Source organism: Coturnix japonica, chromosome 22 (assembly GCF_054131305.1).
Source record: "Coturnix japonica strain WE chromosome 22, WE-NBRP24, whole genome shotgun sequence".
NCBI lineage: Eukaryota > Metazoa > Chordata > Aves > Galliformes > Phasianidae > Coturnix > Coturnix japonica.
The window spans coordinates 8,243,826-8,264,996 of NC_140684.1; the positions used below are offsets into that span (position 1 = coordinate 8,243,826).

Genomic DNA, 21,171 nt, shown 5'->3' on the forward strand with positions numbered 1-21,171 from the left:
CTCGCTGTGCGGGATTGCTGCGCTGTGGGGCTCTGAGGGGCTCTGTGGGGTCTGTGGGTGGCTCTGTGGGGTTCTGTGGGGCTCTATGGGGTCTGTGGGGTCGATGGGTGGCTCTATGGGGCTCTATGGGGTCTGTGGGTTCTGTGGGGCTCTATGGGGTCTGTGGGGCTGTGGGTGGCTCTGTGGGGTTCTGTGGGGCTCTATGGGGTCTGTGGGTGGCTCTATGGGGTCTGTGGGGCTCTATGGGATCTGTGGGGCTTTATGGGGCTCTATGGGGTCTGTGGGGTCGATGGGTGGCTCTGTGGGGCTCTATGGGTCTGTGGGGTTCTGTGGGGCTGTGGGTGGCTCTGTGGGCTCTGTGGGGCTCTATGGGGTCTGTGGGGCTGTGGGGGCAGCACGGGCTGCTATAAGGTGGCAACGGTGTCTGAACGCTGCCTCAGTGAGTGCCCGCCTGGTACCGTGAGGTGAACGCAGTTTCCCCTGCTGGAGTCTCTAATTTTACTGATTTTATGACTAAATTGTTAAAGAAATGCAGTTTCTGGCCGATTGGTGAGCAGTTATCATCATCGGAAACTGGGAAACTCCCCGCTCTGTTGTAAGGAGCTGCTAAAAAGGATTTATCCTGCTCGAAAGTAACACTCTTCATTGTTTTCGACCACGAGGAATTCCTATGTGAACATCAAGCTTGGCTTTGCAACAAGAGTGAGAAACCCAGGATAGACGAGATGCTTTACTGGCAATGCTGGAATCTTCTCCGCTTGTTGTAATTCCGGTTATAGTCTGAGCGTTTCATTACTGCACTCCAACAATTAATCACAAAGCCATTCTCAGGCATTCCAGCAATTCTGATTAAATCCGTGTCCTCTTCAATGATTAAACTAGGATGAAAAAAGACATCCCGCAGCATTACTGAAATTCATCTTATAAATGGTGTTTGTAGCCAAAGGAGCTCCTTGTGGAAGTCCTTCCTGCTGTAGGTTAACTCTAATTCCCAAATGTATTTATTTGTTTATATTTTGTTATTGCTTTAGTCAGGCACACTCAATCTTATAAAAGCAACCTACCCATTTAAACATAGAAAGCTATCATGTGCAAGTTCATTTTGTAAACTTGATATGCTAAGAGACAGTCACCCAGATTGGAATTCAGGCGTGTTGATGGGAAGTGACATTATTCGGGGTGGTATTTCTGTTGCAGGAATACAAGGTAGGCTCTGTTCTCAATGCCAGTTAAGCCAGCACTAAATTCACTCAACTTTCTGTACCTGAGTCAATTCAGGCATGAGCACACGTTTCTGACAGTGCTATTAATAGAGGACCTAACTACAGCACTGCAGACTGAAAGGTTACATAAAAGAACTCTATTTCTATTACAACGTAATCAAAATAATCCTGAATTTCACCATGAGGTCACTCATTGGCAGTCACCTTCCTTAAGAGGGAAAGTCTCCCATGGCTTATGTATGATTTCCTTGTGAGGAACATAAAAGACTGTGGGCTGGAAGAGGAAGGATATGGTTTAAGCAAGCATAGATGACCTGGATTCCTTTATTCTACCAGCATCTTGCTTTGTTTGACTATCTTTTATTTGACTTTCTCTCCCAGTCCCTCGCTCACAAGTCACAGATTACACTGGGCAGAGCTGCTGTTCATGGGAGGATCTTCAGTCTGGATTCACACTGTTAGCAACATCTGCTCCTCTTCTTCAGCTCCTTGGCACAAGCAGGAAGCTGATGCTAAGACAGACACAGCTCCCTGAGACACGTTCAGCAGCGTTCCTCTAATTTGACATGCTTGAATCAGCAAGAAGACATTTTAAATGGCATCTTCTTCCTAAATTGTATGAAAAAGCAGCACCTAACCAAGTTATTCACCCAGGGATGTCACCTCTCGTGTCATGGCATGACTTTTGGATAAGGTTTCTGGTATTAAGCTGCCTTAAGGAGGATGGTTATGGTAAAGGCATTCTGGATCTGCAGGCAATCCTTATGGATCCTTACACCAGTGCTGCCTCAGCCCGTTGGCAGGATGACCCCGTTTAAGACCTGCATAAACCCAAGTGTCCCAATGACCTCGCTCTAAACTTTGTGCAGGTTTATTCTGTTACTTAAAGTGAGAGTCACAATTGTTATGGGAAGGGTTAAACTCCATAGAAAAGTGCGTTTTTCTAACCTGTATTTCTAAAGAACTGAGTCTGAGACATTTTTGCTTTGCTGCCTGCAAAGCCTGACCTAATTGACAGGCAGTTTAATAGAGCTGATGGAAAGCAGTCATGGGATCCGCTGCTGCGTCAGTTCTCAATCCTTGGAACGAATACAAGGATGTGAAATACGAGGCAGGTCGGAATTGATTTCCCTCTTCTGAGATGTGACTGCGAGAACACAAACATCCCAGTTCTCATGTGAAGAAAACAAAGGTGTGTGTCTGAAAATGGGCATTTCTTGGTATATTTGAAGTCTGAGCTTCAAACACGGTTCTCACGTTTGATTCTCCTACTGTAGGTGTAACATAAATATTTAAACAATTCATTCATGATTTTAAATGGCAAGTAGGAAACCTTCATTTGCATGGTTTATTGCTGATAAAAATGGAAGTAAAGATGCACAGTGAGTATGGCCACTTTCTGCACTGCTTCTCTGCCTAAGGTGGGCAACCATCACTGGCACTGAGTACATTCGAATCCCTATTTTCTATCTAAGTCACTCCATAAGCTTCAGTATTTCCACATATTTGCTGAATAGCTGTCACAAATGACAGCATCCTGGGTTTGGTGTGAATAAGAGCCTCGAAATGACAAGTTCTCTTCTGTTGCTGGCAGAATATCCCAGTGCCTGCAGTTATGCACAGCAACAGAGTCCCTGTACTCACCAAAACCAAGATCACAGCCTCTGGTGTATAAAAGCAAAGACTGCGATGATCACCTCATGGCTCTATCTACAAATTAATGTTTCACTGTGGAAGAAAGGTCAGAACAGGTTAAACAGCTGTTTAATCCCATCGCTTTGGTCTTTTCCTCACAATCCATGCAGATTTCACTGCCATTCTTTTGCAGTAATTAACAGAATCTCCCACAAGAATCTTCTGTTCCAGGACACAAGATTTGCTCCGTCTCTGTGCCCGCAGGATCCCGGCCCGGTGCCGCTACTCGGGCGCCACCCTGCGGCCTCACTGCCCTAATAACACCAATAAAGCAGCGCCATGTGTGCGTTATACAGATAGCGGAGGTTCTGTGCTCTGTAGAAGAAAAAGAATTGCAGGAATAGTATTGAGTAAAGGGCAACAAGCGCTTCCTGATGCAGCAAGCTGGCACACCGAATGGTTTTCAGATACAACTTGAGTCCCTCGTAGGAGTGGGGAAGATACCAGTAGTCTATAGCTAAATCCTTGGAGGTGTTCAAGACCAGGTTGGACGGGGCCCTGTGCAACCTGATCTAATAAATATGTATGTATGGTGGTCCTGCTAGGCAGGGGGTTGGAACTACATGATCCTTGAGGTCCCTTCCAACCCGGGTCATTCTGTGATTCTGTGAAGCACTTCGGTACTTTTGCTCAGCAAAAGCACAGGACTAAAACTTTGTATTTTTATCATGTTCTCCCTGGAACATTGCACTTCAGTTTTTAGTGGCTGGGCTTTGTCGCCGGAAATGACTGTAGTGGCTGAAGTTCCTCATAGCCTGAGCACAGCACTGCCTTGCAGCTGGTTGCGCTGAGGAAACACTTCATTGTGTTTCAAACACGGTGACTTTTTGCACTGGGAAGTATGCAGAGCACAAGTGCACATGAGAACTCTGACTTTCCTCCTCCCGAGGAGCAGAATTGTGGAGCTACTGCAGCATGTGTGAGACGAGATCCACATGTACCAGCATCAAGGAACAGTCCAGCAAAGAGAGATTACCTGATAGTCGCTGTGCTGTGCTATGCAAACCTCATAAATTTCATGGACTGGTTTATTGTACCAGGTAAGGTCTGTTTCCTCTTTCTGAGGAAATTTAAGCTCTCAACAGCTCTATTTATTCCTCAGTTACAAATATTCTGTGTTGTAAGGGTCTCCTTTGTGTCTTTTCAGCCTTTCTGGTTTACCTGCTTTAGCTCATACTCGCTGTGAAACTTCAAATCATGTTCTTGAAAGACAAATGATGCATTAGTTATTTGTTGTTAATAGAATGCTGTTAAGTGCTTGAGGTTCCTATTTTGAAGCTATTGTAGACAAATATCAGCATGCAGAACAACTGCTCTGGATTTCACAGAGCTTTGCTGAAGAACCATCCCTGCTGTATCCTTGTACACTCGCCGCATCTTTGGCTCTGGTCGATGAGATGCGGCATTTCTTCATCTGAAGTTCAGCGATGTCATTTCCCACATGAAAAGCATGAAAGTTCTGTGCAAGTTTCTTTAAGGAAGGCTCAGCTTCCTCCTGAGCTGCTGCCATTTGTATCATTTCTGCAATGAAGGCTGTAAGATAATTCCACAAAGAGAATGGAGACCCTGAGTATCACCTACCAAACTTACAAGCCTTCAAAAATGCAATTCTTGGACTATTCATTAATTTATCTGTTTGTTTGTTGGCCTAAACATGAGCAGCAAAGCATCGCTTCTGTTAAACCACTGGGAAATGCATTTGCTGGTATCTGTCTGTCCCAGTTGCTGCAGTAATCTGGAGGAATAACGTGTTAGTGGTGCTCAGTGTGGATGTCAGTTATTAAACTGTGGTTCCAGCCAGGTGTTGTAATAGCTGTGGTTTGTACTGAATTCTCTACTCGCTCAGAACTGAAGTTCTCGTGATTCAGCATTTCTGTGTGTTGATCATCACCTACAGGAAAGAGCAGATACAACTAATTACTGCACTGTAATGATGCAAAACGTAAGGCAGGTTTGTGAGGTCACAGGCTTTAAGTTTCTGTGACTGTCTGGAGCTCTAAATATGTTTGAGAGTCACTGAGAGATACCAACAAAACCTCCTGTGCTGCTGGTGGGGCTGGAGCTTGGTCTGCACCGACTACACTGGAAGCACAGCAGCTATGACTGAAATAGCTGCTAAACTGACTCTTGTAAGACCCATCAGTGGAAGATTACGAATTTAATCTGCAGAGATAAGCAATGTGAACGCTTTTTCTTTTATCTACGTTTGTGGTATAGTAATGGTTGTCATGGAAGCTAGCAAGATAAATGTGCTGTGGTTCTTACAAACCATCTTGAAATCGATACTGGAGATGGCAAATGAGTAGAATCACAAAGAGTAACGTGTACTTTGCTGTCACTGATTGTTTGACTCTGTTGCAGGGATCCTGTTAGATATACAGAAATACTTTGAGCTGAGCGACGGGGCTGCAGGCCTGCTGCAAACGGGTAATAACAGCACTTACATTCAATACTGCCTTGTGCCCATGTGGGCTGTGCCTCAAACACAGCCTGATATTTCCTAGTTCCTTCTCACGTGTGGTGTTGCTCACTCCCACTGGTGGGCAAGGGGTCTAAAATATGAAACTGAGAGCTGAAAGACTTTGGTTCAGGGGAGGGCAGAGCTGAACCTTTCAAAAATCCCACATGTGAACCATAAAGGATGGAAGCGTTTCTAAGTAAGAAATACAGAACTTGAGCAGTTCGTGCCTGTTTTATTTTTCATATTGTTCTTATTTTTGAATAAATCTCTATGTGAGTTTATTTCTTCAGACTCAGCCCATTAAATAAACTGAGTTTGTCCGAGAGGTGAGGTGTGCTGGAAGAACAATTTGACCGATGTTGTCTTTGTACCTTCTTGGATTTCTAGTTTTCATCCTGTGTTACATGCTGGCTGCTCCCTTCTTTGGATACCTTGGTGACAGATACAACAGGAAAGTCATCCTTGGAGCTGGTATTTTCTTCTGGTCTGCTGTAACGTTAGGAACTTCATTCATCAGTGAATCAGTATGTTTGTTTTTAGAGGATTGCACTAAATTCAACTTGCAGGATTTGATAAGAGTCCCGCTCTGATCTTGTTTGGTAAAGCTGTCAGTGAGCTTCCACTCCCCAGGCCTGGACTGAGTGGGCTTTGTGCTGGAATGCTTTATGGGGTGGTGGAGTCCAGCTCAGGCAATGCAGCACCTGCACATTGTAATTGCAAGTGATGGAATCTTAATGCTGTCCCCAATTCTAGCTGATTACATCACTGGGGTGCAGCAGATTGGCCAGCAAGCCTGAACACTATTGATCACATCCTGAAATTCTCAGTGGTGTCACTTTAAGAAATCACTACAGTGCAGAAGGCAGAAAGCCCAGCAGTGGGATGTGAGCAGAGCAAGTGTGGATACAGGAGCCATAGATAGATGCAAAAGGCAGCTGCATTTCTCCCCTGGTACATCTGACCCATCAAAATACACCCCTATAATAACAATCTCTATTTTTTCCTTTCTTTTCCATGCCTTTTTTTGGACCATACGATGCCTTTTGCCTGCAGTATTGCTGGATATTCTTTCTTTCACGAGGACTGGTTGGCATCGGCACAGCCTGTTACTCCACAGTAGCGCCCACCATCATTGCAGATCGCTTTGATGAGGGAAGAAGGACCACAATGTTGTCTGTCTTCTATATCTGCATCCCAGTGGGAAGGTTGGTTTTCTTGCTAACAACCAATCTGCCATTTGAAATTCTGCCTGAGCAGGTCTGCAATTTAATGTACCTTCAACCCTGATTAGACAGATTTTGGCATAGATCTGCACTGGTTCTTGCAGAAGGGTTTGTCACTTGCTCAGCATCTCCAAATAGCACCAATTGGGTTTATTTTTAAATTCACTTTGAAGGAAAAATCACTTTTCTCTCAACATTTTGGGAGAAACGAAGCTCTGAAAACAAGTTTTGAATAAAACATTCAATTAATTCTAAACGAAACGTGTGAGTTATTTATTTATTCAATTGAAAACAGAAGTTTGTTAAATATTTGTTTACCTGACAGTCTTGTTGTATCTCTATTAAGAACATCCTAAGGAGGAATGTGTGTTGTTTCTGTTTTGTGTGTCCTGAAAGCTATGACAGAATACTTCCTGTGCTCCCCATAACTGGTGAGACACGTTGATTCAGTCCATTAGCTACTGATTATCCCCTTCTGTTTCTTACAGTGGTCTTGGTTACGTTCTGGCATCCAGCATGGCACATGTCACAGGTGACTGGCACTGGGCCTTCAGGGTGAGTTAATCACTTCTGCTCGTGGGCCTGAGCCATTCATTGTACAATTTTGGCTGTGGTTTGTATTGCTTGTGCTCACTGTGCTGAGGGGAGCGGTGGAGGGGATTCCTGTTCTTTGCCTGGTCACAAAGTTGGTGTTTAAGAGAACTGCTCCTGCTGGGACGATACACAATCTCTGATAAGCAATCTCTGATATGCAATCTCTGATAAGCAATCTCTGATACGCAATCTCTGATGTGCAATTCTCTGAGTTTGAGCTGCTGTGGAGTTTTTGCTACAAGAAGAAACGATATCCTTGATCTAACCAGCTTTGTGTCTGCAGGTTACTCCTTGCATGGGAGGTCTGGCACTGGTTCTTCTGATTCTGCTGGTCCCTCACAGGATCCAAAGAAGGACAGAGGCACACAGAGCACTGAGCATCCACGGCTCTATACGAGTAGCAGCTGAAAAACCCGGTGCACAGGGAGCTGCCAAGACTTCCTGGTGTCAAGATGTCTTATCGCTTGGCAAGAAGTGAGTGAGTTTAGCAACAACTGAAAAATGCCCATCCTAGTATCAGAAATACAGCTTTCAAATCCTGCTCAGCTCCTCTGCACCACGTGCTGTAGGTGAGGTGACTGAAACAGCTCTGAGAAAATCTCCCACCCTTTTATTGGAATGAAAGAGATTACAAACAGTTTTGTTTCATTTTGTTTCCCTGTAGCAGGGGGGAAGGAGGCAAAGCAATGTGGGCAAAGTGCTCCTGTTTAAATCCAGTTCTACTTTCTGTCAAGTTTCCCTTCTCTCTTACTATGGCGTGCAGGTAGGGCAGGTTGGTACCCTCTGTAGGTGTCACTTTAACTGTAGTTCTTAGTGCCCGAGGAGCTCCGGATCAACGTGTCTCAGGCAGGAGGTTTCCCCGTCCCTTTCCCCCTGCCTGTGAATCTCCTGCAGAGGTCGGGGAGGAAGAGCTGCAGCCGGTGTGAGAACAGCAGGTGCCGCTGTGCACCTGTACCAGCGTCCCGATGAAATGCTTTCAGTTAAAGAGATGCTCCCCTTGCTGCTCCGGGACTTGCTTTGGAGTGTTCTCCTTCTGCAGGAACCAGCGTTTTCTAATTGATTAGATTTGCACTCTGTTTGCATCTGGAGCACTGAGTTCATTGGAGGCTGCTTTTGTTGGATGACAGTTTGCAGTCTGAGGTGAACCAAAGTGGAACCTCCCCCAAGTCAGCAGCCAGAGCAATGCCAAGGCTGTTTCTCTGCACAGAAGTTCCTTACAACCTCCAGCAATGTCATACAACCAGAATTTCATTTTCCTTTCCTTTCGGAACCGATTCCCAAAGCACGAGGATGCGCTGTCAAAACCTCTGCAGTTCCACAATGCATTACATGCAAGAGCCACTTATCTTTAAGAGATGTAGAATCTGAGTCGTATCTTAAGAAATCCTCTTGTTGGTTGTCACCTCCTCATTCACAGCACTTTTATTTCATCTGAGGATTTCACAGCTCCTCGTCGATTTCAAAGGGGATTTTCTATAAACCTCTACCTTGAAAGAGCTTAGTAAAAAGTTCATTTTCTACTGGAATAGGGCAGAAAGGCAACATGATTTAAACAGTTCTCCTTCTGTCTGATAGCTCTGTGCAGACTGAGGTCAGTTTTTACTTTATCACCTAGAACTAAAGTACTTGAAGCACCACCCCTTAACTCCTGGAGAGAGGCAGAAGCTGCTCTCTTATACTGGTTATGTGAACAGCTGAGATCCACCCTGAGACATTTAAAGTTGCTCTCAGAACCCTTCAGTTTAGCTGCTAAGTCTCTGAATTCTTGCCCACTTTCTAACACTGTAGTTCTGCTATTGAAGGTGCCACAGAAGTTGTGTTAGAACACTTGGCAATAAAATCTACATGAGGCCATGTCTGGTACTTAACATGAAATCAGTAGGTCTCACTCTTTACTCTGATTAGTATTTTGCTGTCAAAATTTATAGATAAAACACCATCAAAACTCATATCTTCAAATGGATGCAGTGATCATTTTGGCTGAGGTAACTGAGTGCACTGCTTTGTTCTTGCTTGACATCCTGGACATTGTGTGTGGGCCCAGCCATTCATTCAAACAGCTCTCATTTCTTTCATCTTCCAGTTGGAGCTTTGTCTGGTCGTCGCTGGGTCTGACTGCCATGGCCTTCGTCACCGGAGCGCTGGGTCTGTGGGTGCCCATGTTCCTTTACAGGGCTCAGGTTGCCCTGGGTGTTGTGCAGCAGTGCCTGGATAAATCATGCAATTCATCTAACAGGTGAGCAGTGCGAGGCTGGTTAAATACACAGGGGAAACAGTGCATAGTGCTAAATCACAGCTTGTTTCCAAAGGCGGAAGGTAGGATGTGACTGTGAATACTTTGTGAAGGCAAAGAGGTGTGAATGTTAGAAGCAGTAACAGGAACATCTACGGGGAAAGAAGCAGCATTGGAAAGGAGAAAGGGAAATGCAGCTGTCTTTCCATGAATGTAACCACCAGCACTTTATTTAATCACAAATAACAGTAAGGAAGTGAGTGAATTAGGAATTGGACTCAATATAGAGAGATAAAGGAAGCTGAACTGTTTGAATACTTTCAATTGTTAGGCTGATAGTGTTGGCTTATCTTACGCTCTGAATTATTATTCTACAGTAGCATTGCTAGAGCAGACTTGGTTTTTCAGGTAAGTAAAAGGGAGCTCCAATAGTTTAACCTCATGTACTGCATCTTACAGGATGCTTTAAAAATAACCTTGGTGTAAGCTAGTGCCAGAGGCAGCACAGGACGAGTTTGAGGCTGTTATTCCAGGGGGGTAGAAAGAAAAGTAATACAAACAGCTTTGTCAGCCCCGCAGCTGGGAGGACTGAGCTGTGTGTTCCCAGACCTGCTCAGGGATGCTGTAAGGACCATGTCCCCTCTGGCTGCTCAGCAGCTGTAGGCTTTTATTAAGGATAGAGCTGTGTCGCTTGGACTCTTTGGAAACACAGATTCAAATAGCACATGGCTGACTCAGGTCTTGGTCCTTTCAAGGTAGATAAATAGGCACTGTAAAGGTTTTACTCTGGTCTTTGTGCAGACACCTTCAAACAGATCAGAGAGGTATGTGAGCATTCTTAAGCCCTAAAGGATCCCAGAGGGTGCTTTCCCCAAGAGCAGGATTCTTTGCTTTCCTTCTCCCTGTCAGTTGAACTGTGCTCTGATTTCTTCCAGCTCTAGGTTTATTTCAGCTGCAGTCTCTAGCACATGAATTTTCTAAGCACAGTTCTGTGAATGCTCAGATAAAGTGATGTCACCTTGGAGCTTCCTTCTCATGGACAAATCTGGAAATTACTTATTCTGCCTGTTCACTCTATATTGTCTCTAACAAGCTATGCAGAATCTTGAACAATTGATAGGAGGAGTACAAATGTGCTTAAAATTAGTTATCTAGTATAGCAGTACCTTGTTTCTTGTACAATTTTTGATGCTTTAAACAATCAATGGCACCACCGGTCTCGTTTCAAGAGGCTCACTTTGTCATTGGGGTCCACCTGAGTCAGAGAGAAAAGTCTGTAAGGAAAACCATTGGAAGCTGAACATTGTACTCTATTTGAACGTATATTTGCTGCTCCTGGGGAAGAAATTGTCATTTTCAGATGCAAAAACTGGGTGGCATTTGAAATTCTGCATTCAGAACATTCTACGTGGATATCCCACAGGTCAACTGCTCAGTGTTCTGTGAACAGTTCTGAGTTCTGGTAGCTGTATCCCCTAGTCAGAGAGATGAGTCATCTCAGCCAGAGGGCTCTAATTTAGATGTATATAATTGTACATGATAGGATCTCTTTCCAAGACAGCAGATTGTGATACAGAGTTATTCCATCTGTGTTTTAAGCATGACTGAGTCAATCAGTTCCCAGGCTATCCAAGATGACTCTGTCTCCTCTGGATCACTGGATGTCCAGGACAGGTCATGCTGGGAAGAGTCCTCCTTGAGGCTGGGTGTGTAATAGTAGCTCAGTAAATGGGAAAATACCTGCTCCACGGGACAGAGCATCTGTTGCACAGGCAGAGCTGCAATTTAGGCATGGGACTAAATCCATTTAGAAAGAGTGGGAGGGTCAGACCATGTGGAGTAAAATTCAGGTTGTCAACTAAAGATTCCCTGAAGCTGAAGGTATAAGCTGACAATCTAACACCAAACTTTTTCTACAATACCATTTTCCTGCACTTAAGTGGCTCCTTTGCTTTGTCACCAGCCTAATATTCGGAGGCATCACCATTGGGACGGGAATCCTGGGTGTCATTGCTGGGGCAGAAGCTGCAAGAAGACTAAGGAAAACCAACAGCAGAGCTGATCCTCTGATCTGTGCCACAAGCATGTTTGTTTCTTCTCTGTGCCTCTACACTGCAATCATGGTGGCCCAGAAGAACATCCTTTCCACTTTTGTGAGTGCCAGTCTGTCTGTCTAAGTATTTCTCTCCTTGCAAACAGCATTCTATCTTTGTGCTGTTATCTGGGAGGAAATGGTAAAGCAGGGTGTGGATAGCTGGGTTCTTTAGGTTTCTTGCCGTGGACAGATCAGTTAGTCCCGTAAACAGGGACTTTGCTGTTTTATCTTTAGTTTGATGTTGTTGCTTCAGGTGTCCCCACATGTAATGCCAGCAATATGCAGGGGTAACAAATCATACGGAATCCTAAGCACCTTTTTCTTCTAATATTTCTGCCACATGCCTGTTTAACCTCTGCCTTCTCTGGCACCTGCAGTGCCTCTCCATGCTTCCCAAACAGGATCTGACACGAGTCATACTGGTGTGGGAATTGGAGTGGCATTCCAGCTGGTGCGTCTCATCCGAGGCTTCTTGTGAAACATCTTCCAGGACACTGGCAGGAAACTGGCTTTCCAGTTGCTGTCTATCCAGGCACTCTGAGTTTAGCAGACCCGTCTCCATCACTTCAGTGCAGAAGCCTCTGAGGCAAAAAAACACATGCACTGGCTTGCAATGGGTGACCTCTGCTATGGACAAAGCTGGAATAAAACTTTGAAAGCACAGGAATTCTTGAGTTAACATGTAAATACGGCAGGACCTCCAGGTCTGTGTTAGAGCAGATGTACTGAAATGTTGTGAGGTCTCTCTCTTTCTGGGCACACAGTTCTCGATTCCAAAAGCTCTTTGAAAAGGCAATGAAAAATGATCTGACTTTGTTATTGCAGAGGAGGCTCTGTCTGCAGCTTTTTCTCTTTCTAAAAGAACAAATATGCCGTCTGCAGTGCAGCAGGTGCTTTGGAAAGTCACATCTGAACCCTGCATCTGAGAACTTTGCACTGTATTTGGTGCTAAGGGAACTTTAACTGCAATGGACTTTGCTTTAATGTTATTGCTGTATGAAGACATAACCTTGCCCTGCAAATCACCTCTGGAGGAGACACTGCAGGCCTTTGTGTCGGTGATACACCTGTGTGGTGTGGGGCTTTTGCAAAAAACAACCAGTGTATGTTCCAGCCATGTTAACTCTTCTTTTTGTCTAGACATGTGGCTGCTTAAAAGCAGAACGTGTGTTTGATGTTAATTACAATCCAGTTCTCTTCATATTGGCCTCTCATGAATGGCCATCTACAAAGCAAAATCTCCTTAAAATTTGAGAACTCATTCTGGTGACATCCTTTGAAGACCAACTGCAAGTATTCAGACTGTTAAAAGGTTGTGGGTCCTAGAGGAGGTGACAGCAATAAAGCAGTGTTTCTGGATAGACTTACCAGATTAGAATGGGGCTGTCACAGAACTGATTGCATGGATTTATTGGAAACCTTTTCTGTAAAAGGAACTTGAGACAGTGTGAGGAATATGGAGAGGCTGTAGAACCAGGAGGATCTGCTTTAAATAAAGCATTGCTTTCCTGCCATCATAAGCATTCTCCCTTGCCAAGTGCAGTACTTCCAGGACATCACCTGTTTTAGAGATAAAACACCATTCAACTTTCTCATATTCCTCAGTTGCAGTTGTTTTGTAGTTGGATGGATGAGAATGCCATCTATTCAACCATACTGCATTTATTCTGCATGAGAAAGTATAAAATTGATATTGATTTCAGACAGAATAATACATTGAGATAATCTGTGGAATGATTTATTGTTTTCTCTTTTTTTCTTTCTGATGCCCTGAAACTGCAGTTCACAGAAGACATAAAGAGAGAAAGAACAAAGCTGCATCTCAAATATTAACACAATTCCATATGAAATAATTACTCTCTGCAGTATGAGAGCTTAGCCACTGAGTATCACATCCACTTATCACGGATTGCTTTTCATTAATTCCCATTCCTTCAAACGTTGTGTTGAGAACATGTTTCCCTAAGATAAATTTGACACTCTTTCCTCGCACAAGGCATGACACGCTCGTGTTCTTAGGGGCTTGAAGAGATTAAATGACTTGAAGAAAAAGGAAAACATGAAACAACTCTACAAGTACTGAACATATAAAGGAGATGGAGAGTTAAGGGGATTGAGCAATCTCTTATTGGTGTGTGAAGGCAGGCAGGCGTACATTGATGGTATCGAGGAACAGGTGGGAGACTTCAGAACCTTCTAACCGCTTAATTTTCATCCTGTGCTACCTGGAGTGTCAGATAGGATTTAAATACATCTCTTTGTTCTTTGTTTCCTCCCTGTTTCCCTCTGACCTCCATATCTCTTGTTGGCTATGTCACAACCAACAGAATTAACGTAAATTCACGTTGTTATCGCTGTATAGCCATAAAACTGCACTCCTTATTTCTGTGCAGCGTGGAACAGTGTGGGATTGCTAACCATGTTACCAAGACATTTCATTTTGTGATTGGCCCAAAGTTTATTTTCCAGGTGCCATCTGACACTGGGGCCTGCGCCACTAAGAGGAGTATACCTTCTAGAAGAGCTTCATCTTCATAGTGTAGCTTTAATGCTTTCTTCCAATATTGATTACACCATAGAGCCTGCTCAGATCCATGACTGACTCTGGCTGAGAGGGTTAATCTCTTCTAAGACAGACATAAGAACAGCTGGGGGCCCTTCCCCTTTTTCCTGATGGCTGGGTTTCCATCTGTGATGAATTATGGAATTCCCATAGGGCACCAAGTCTTGGAGGCTGCCTGACCATAAGAGTCCATTTCTCTTCAGACGTTACCTCTCTGAAGGAGCCTTTATCAGTACTTTTACCAGCACAGAGATATTCAATTGGTTTCTTTTGGAAACCTGTGTAAAAGGAGAAGTCTGAGCACTTTATAAACCCTGTGCTGGAGGTTTCCCTTCACAAGATTTGCCTCCCTTGGGCTCAGCAGTTCAGTGCATACAATTTATTAATGAGAGCGCTTCTGTATTTCCTCTTTTGGCTCTTTTGCTGAGTATTAGTCACACAAAGCAACTCATTTACCTTCCCTGGTTCCTTTCTCCATATTTAAGATGAACATAGTGGTTGTAAGCATAGACAGAGCAGATGTTTAAGTTATATAGAGATGGGTATGTACAGCATCTCATCTAGACAGGCACAGCTGATGAGGCTGCCTTCATCTTCATGCTAAGGAATGTCAGTGGAGTGTGTCTGTGTAGTCGCTGTGTGTCTGTATAGTCACTGCCTTCTTCTTTTCTGCAGATTTTTATTGCATTTGGAGAACTGTTTCTATCTGTCAACTGGGCTGTTGTGACAGACATACTGCTGGTAAGTGCTTGTGTGACTGAAACCCAAACCCTTCAAGCAGGATCCTGCCTGAGAGAGAGATTGTTCCTGTAGGTGTAGCACTGGCAAAATGCTGATGCAGTTGGTACAAATAGAAGACAAAGGAGAGAGACTGCTCAAAGCTCTCAGGGCTTGTTAGAGAAGACATGAAGATAAGGGCAAAACACAATAGAAATCTGTGTTTCCCACCCTCAGGCTGATGATGGGAGATCTTGAAGAGAGCCTAAGCAAGGGTCACATCAGCATCTCCTCTTTATGTAATATCTCATTTCAAGAGAATTCAAATCTATTTGCAGATTGCTAGAGCAATTCCACTGTCATAATAAATCTTTCATATAATAAGAACCACAGTGAATGCATTAATGTGTAGCACAGCATGCAGTGATGCACAGTAACATGTCACAAGAATTTAGGACAGCAAGGAAAACTTGCAGCCTATGGTTTGTGAGCAATATGATTGTCCACACGGTTGCCATCATTTCTTGCTGCCACAGGAGCTGAAAATTTGCTGCTGGGGTTTTTGTCACCATGGCCTTATTTGCCCTGATTGGCATTTCTCACAGCTGCCTAAAGGAGCAGTGAAACAGATGAGCAGCAACGAAAGTGTCTTCATCTCAACTTTTGGTGTAAAAGATGTGAAAGTGTGCAGCCAAACACGGAGCATTTCTAGTGACAGAAGGGACAAGCCATGAAGCACTGTGGAACCCTGCTCGGCTGAATGGACCCTGCCTTGATAACACAACCTGCTTATCCTCAAACTTCATAGCATGAAGAATCCTTCACAGCTTGTACAAAATCCATCTGAGCGTCACTGCTGTATCCTCCATCCACATAAACTAAGCAGAGGAGGAAGTTCTTGTCTCCCAAGTGACTGACACACTTCATTTGTTATTTATTTTAGAGCACTTTTGTTTTAGGTTCAAGCAATGCTCTATTGGCTGGCAACCAGTGGGAAGGTGGAGAGCAGAGCTCTGCCATGGTGTGCTTCCCCTCAGCAGGGATATGTGTGCAGCCATGGATCTGCTGAACTCTAAATGTTAGTAATTGTTTGGTCAGAAAAAAAGATGTCAGCTGCATTGTGGATGGCTGCGCATCCATTGGCAATCACATTTGGGATTTCTGTTCCATCCTATTACATTGACCGAAGGATGCCATAATTAACAACAGGAGCTTGTTTTTCTGCATTGTTTCCTATGTGATCTGGTAGAATTTCAGATATTGTGGCTGGATTTGCTAATGCATGTTTGTATTTTGCCACGAAAATTACTTTTCCTCCTCCCTATGTGACACTGTCAGGCAATGTAGGTAGGAATTTATTTATCCTGTGACCCGTAGAGCAGAAGACAGGGGAAGATGTTGACTGACTGATAAAGACTTTCTTCCTTTGTGGCTCATACGTCCAGATGCATTGCACGTAGCAACCTCTGTACCCCTCGTTCAGCTGTAAACATAACGGCACCTCCTGTATGGCTGCAATCAGAACGTGCAGGCAGAGCGGTGCTGCAGCTGCCTTGCTTGAAGTGCTTGGGCTGACTGGGAGACTGTCACAGCGAGTCCCCTATGAAATACTTGTTTACCATCTGCGAGGTTCTGCTACTTGGCATTTTAGGTTTTTGGCAGCTAAGAGCAAAAAAAAAGCTGCTGGAGCTGGAAGCTAATATTCAGCTTGGGAAGGTTACCAACATGTTCCTGTCTTTGTTTATAAGTGCCCTGGGAGGTACAGAAACGTTTATCAGCCTGTCTCTTCCATCTGCTTTTTTAGCTGACAGCTCTGTCACATACTCTGAAATCCCCAGAGACAGCATGACAGGGTTTGCAAATTGCAGTGTGGGCACCCTGTACCCGTCCAGGCATCCAGGCTGGCATCTCCCAGGAGATAACAGAGCACAGGGGGTCACCTGCACTGCTGACATGCTGGGAGCTTCTGGGCAGTTAATCTGGATGGGTTATTCCAAAGTCTATGTATGTGGTTGTGGTCAGTTTCTTCTTTTCCTGGTGAAGCCTGCAGAGTTTTGAGCTTTTTCATAATGTTTCCATTTTGTAGAAGGATGTGAATAATAACACAGTGAGAGCTGGTGTCAGCCTGGTAACTACAGGAAGCTTCTTTCTTTCTTGTCCTTTTGTCTCATTAGAGCTTGGTTCCACACGTCTCAGAGTTGCAGATATGAGGTACTAAGTGCATGCTGTAAGGAAGTGGTGCAGGACACACAGAGAGAGAAAGAGCATTTATATTCTGCAGTGCCTGTAACACCCAGAATATGCTCAGGACATAACAATATTTGATTTGCATTTCTCAAACACAGCCTGACATAATCAGCAGAGGAAAGAAAACTGAGTCTTGGGCAGATGATACGATATCCTGATAGAGCCAAGAGCAGAAAATCACCAGGGTAGTTCTGCCATAGCAAAGTCTGCTCCCTAAGCCCAGAGTTCCCTACTATGGTTTCCTTATCTCTCTCACTCACTCTGACAGTGAGACTGAAATATTTTCTTTTGTCCTCACAAGAATAACTGATCTCGCTGTGGACAATGTTGCTTCCTTACGCTCCAGTTTTAATTTCCATTAATGCAATTCTTTACATCCACTGTGAAGATAAGGCATTGATGCTCCTGTTGTGATACAGCTACATCTTAGTGATAAGAGGATATTTCTTTAATATTGAGGCCTCTTCACACACATAGAACGATAATAAAACTCTAAGTTAAATTTGAGAGCAGTATCTTTTCTTTTTTCTATCCCCAACTTGTTGTCATGCATGCTGGTGGTTCCTCGAAGGCAGCAATAAAGCTGCAATAACTTCCATACCTTGAGTTTGTCTCTTAGCAAAATACATCACCCCATTAGTGAGTGTCTGAGACACCTTAAGTGATGCTCAGATAAATCTGCTTGAAAAGCCCAAGTAGAAGAAGGGAAGATATTAAGCATTTTGTCTGTGATACGAGCAGGTGGTCGGAAAAAACAAAGACATAAAAGCTTAAAATTGCCTCTGTCTCATTGTGTGAATGCTTTTCCCTTAACCATGTAATAATATAAACATATTACCGAGAGAGACGCAAACAAATTATGTAGAATCATACTGTTTTTCTTCAAGCACAGTTTGTTTCCTTCAGTAGCACAGACATAAAGCCCCTATTAACCCCAAATGACTATATTTCATTTGAAAAAATAGCTAAAATCTATATGATTCATTGCAGTGTTCTGGACATATGTCACATCTTCTTCTAGCTGTTTAAACCCTGTGCATTCAGAAGCTGGGTCCCCTGCCTGAGCCTTCATACGGTCTGCAGGGTCTCAGCTGACATCCCTCATAGCCACGAGCACCTACTTCATCCTGACAATATCCATTCTTGTGTGTTGTGTTTCATTTCAGTACGTCGTGACACCAAGACGGCAGTCTACAGCTATTGCCCTGCAGATCTTGGTGAGCCACTTGCTGGGAGATGCAGGCAGCCCATACCTTATTGGGATGGTAAGTGAATTTCCTGCTTATCTTTAGGGTAAATCTTTTGGAAGCTGAAAGACAGACACTCAGAAGTAGAGGCACTTCCTGGTCTGAAGCTTAGAAATTGGTTATGCTGTTGGTCCTGAGTAATCCTGGTTGTATTTAAGTACTTTTTGATAAGTTAGTGAGAAGTTTCATATAAACTAACCATAGGATCACAGGATCACTTACACACATCCCTGTGTCACTGAAACCACCTGAAATAATACAGAAAAATGGGAGGTTCTTAAAAGCTGGTATATTCCTTGTGCATTCTCCACTATTTGGCTATTTTATTGCTTTATGCCTGGGAGATGAATATGTTTGTATTTATTTCCTACTGTTCTTTGCTAACTTTGAGGCACGGGCAGGGCTGAGGCTTCCTGCTGACTGTGCTGCTGCATCCTGCTAGTAACTGTGAGCAGAATACTTCTTATGCAGCACCTGGCATGAGGTTGCCTTAAATAGCAGCCAATTGAGAAGTGTAAGACAAAAAAGTTTGTCATGGAATGTCCTCGTGTAACCTTGCAGGTCTGCAAAGAACAGAGATGATAGATCCAGGAATAGAACTGTTGTACGAACACGTGGGGTCCCAGGCAGAGAGGTCATCACTGTTCTGGAGGGCTTCTGTGTACCAGAGCACCAACACAGCCCATATCTGCTGATTAAACACTGAATCTTCTGTTTTCAGATCTTGCTGTTGTTGGCTGACATACTTCAACTGACGTTTTAGCTTAGAAATTCCCTGGAGTCAGTCAATAGTCTTTTCCTGGTTTTCTTCCCTTTGCACCCCAGAGATTTCCTTACTGAGCATCCTTAAATTAAACACATTGGGTTTGTATCTTTGCTGTTTCCCTTGCTGCAGTCCCTAGGTGCCCATTTAGAGCTGATCTTGCTCTTATCTCCTTAAAATGTCATTCGTAATCATATTAAACCCAGCAAAGGTTGAAGAGTCTCATAATAATGTATTTCCAGTCACGTAGCATATTGTAATAACCAAAGATATATGTGGGAATAAAAAGGGCTGCATTCAACATTCATCTTTTGGTTTGTGCTAAGAAGAGTCTTTAAGTTCCTGGGGTAAATATTGAACCTTGTAGGTTTCTTGAAAGTGGCTTTTCTGTCTAGAGAAACAAAATTCATTATATTTTTCACAAACTCATCCTCAACCCAGTGAAATAAAGCAGCTGCTGGGCATCTTCTTCCCAGTTCCTCACAGTATCACTCCATGACTCCTTAAATGCCTTTTGGCTCCAAACCAAATTCCTCTCCTGTCTCCAAAATCAATTCCTAGCTCTTCCCTTTTTAATGGCCGCTGCTTCTCATGGCTGTATCGGTGCCAATTCTGTTTCTATTCATTTGCTGCTGATTAGGGATGGATAAAGTTATCCAGTGACATCAAGAAACGATGAAAGTAATTGCCAAACCTCTGTCCTTTGCAGGCTATCTGGAGATGGGCTAGAAAATGCTCAAATGAGTTAATGGCTACCAGACTTGATAAATATTGGTTGTAGTATTTCTTATTCTTGTGACTCAAGGCACTAACAATGCAATAAACCATGAGATACCTCAACCACATGGAAGTTGAACAGCAGTGCAGTGCAGGTGCACTAGACACTGGGTTTGTCAAAGATAGTAGCAGGCGTTTCATCCTCACCTGCTCAGTTTTATTCTTTTCAAGGACCACAATGCAAAGATTCTGCTTAAACCACGAGAGAAGTGTGGTTTTATCTCAGACTGATGACAGCATTATTCACTCCCCAGATCTCCAATGCTATTCAAGCCAAGAAAGATCAGTCATTGCAGTGGAGTTTCTGCAGCCTGCAGTACAGCTTCATCATCTGTGTTTTTGTTGGTGTCTTTGGAGGAGGTTTTTTCTTCCTGACATCTTTCTACATCGAGGAGGATCGTAAGGAAGCAGAGCAGCTTTGATGTTCCTGTGTATCCTTTACACCTGTACCTGATTTCTTTTCTAATGTATGCAAGCCATGACACTGACTCCTAAAAGTTGAAACACCAATTGATGTACTCTGGTAATGCTACAATAGTTTCTATAAATAAAAAAAAAACAAAATTCCACCAAAGCCTCAGATTAAACAAATCTCACATTTCGAGTGAAACTGACTTCACAGAACACACAGAGACCACAGGAGTGATGTTACAGCCCCCTTCAAATGCTACAGAACACGAGGTAACAGAAGAGCTTTACAGCTACACACAGCTGAAGCCTTCATGGAACCCTGCCCTTAGTGGCCTGAGCAGTGCAGACTGTTCAAGGACTTCTCAGCTTCTTGTGCTGCTCTGGCAGCAAGTGAGTGGAGGTGAATGAGGAGCTGGAAGGGAATGCAGGCAGAGCAGCTGGCCCAGACTGACCACAGAGACATGCGACATCCTGCAGAACAGCAAAACCTGGGGGGAGTTGGACTTCGGTTGGCTGGTAGTGAGCAAATGCATCGTGCATCACATCCTCATCCCAACATGAGTTCTGCACTTTCACCCCTTTCAGTTTTCTCCCTGATTACACTGTGGGATGATGCGTAAATGGTTGTTTGGTGCTTAACTCCCCCCTGGGTTAAACCACAACAATTTAATATGTTAAATGGTCTATAATCCTCTATAATCCTTTGAGGCTCTTCAGCATATCCTCAAGCTTTGAGTAAGTGTCTCCTCATATGAGTGAATAGTGGTAGCTCTAAAATCACATAAATATAACTGTCCATTTGAAGTCTTATCTCTAAAGTGCATAAGAAATCGGTCCTGAGATCTACGGTCACAGTATTACACTAAGTGCCAAATATGCCATGATTAACATGGCCAGCTTTCATTGAGGCATTGCATTAGCC

The 21,171-nt window shown here is 43.7% G+C and overlaps 1 protein-coding gene and 1 long non-coding RNA gene across 2 annotated transcripts in view; one reads left to right on the plus strand and one right to left on the minus strand.

Moving 5' to 3' along the window:
- Positions 1 to 1,152: 1,152 nt before the first annotated feature.
- The window catches only part of LOC116654247 (uncharacterized), a 44,098-nt gene continuing 24,079 nt past the window's right edge, over positions 1,153 to 21,171 (minus strand). The window contains exons 2-3 of the long non-coding RNA XR_004309306.2: positions 10,596 to 10,684; positions 1,153 to 4,809 (exon numbers count right to left, since the gene is read on the minus strand). This is a non-coding gene — a long non-coding RNA (uncharacterized LOC116654247). The remainder of the gene's footprint in view (positions 4,810 to 10,595; positions 10,685 to 21,171) is intronic.
- Positions 3,760 to 20,407, plus strand: LOC107322727 (protein spinster homolog 3). Its single transcript, XM_015881055.3, has 11 exons — positions 3,760 to 3,958; positions 5,280 to 5,345; positions 5,767 to 5,903; positions 6,433 to 6,584; positions 7,091 to 7,157; positions 7,480 to 7,670; positions 9,280 to 9,432; positions 11,393 to 11,582; positions 14,763 to 14,828; positions 18,218 to 18,316; positions 20,093 to 20,407. The coding sequence occupies exons 1-11, from the start codon at positions 3,760 to 3,762 to the stop codon at positions 20,258 to 20,260; spliced, it is 1,488 nt and encodes a 495-aa protein (XP_015736541.2). The 3' UTR covers positions 20,261 to 20,407.

What these genes read in the sequence shown, in the direction of transcription:
- LOC107322727 (XM_015881055.3), top strand. Translation starts at nt 3,760, where the DNA reads ATGCAGAGCACAAGTGCACATGAGAACTCTGACTTTCCTCCTCCCGAG. An exon ending in ACTGGCACTGGGCCTTCAGG is followed by an intron (nt 7,158 to 7,479) that starts GTGAGTTAATCA and finishes TTGTGTCTGCAG; the next exon opens with GTTACTCCTTGCATGGGAGG. An exon ending in GCCCATACCTTATTGGGATG is followed by an intron (nt 18,317 to 20,092) that starts GTAAGTGAATTT and finishes TTCACTCCCCAG; the next exon opens with ATCTCCAATGCTATTCAAGC.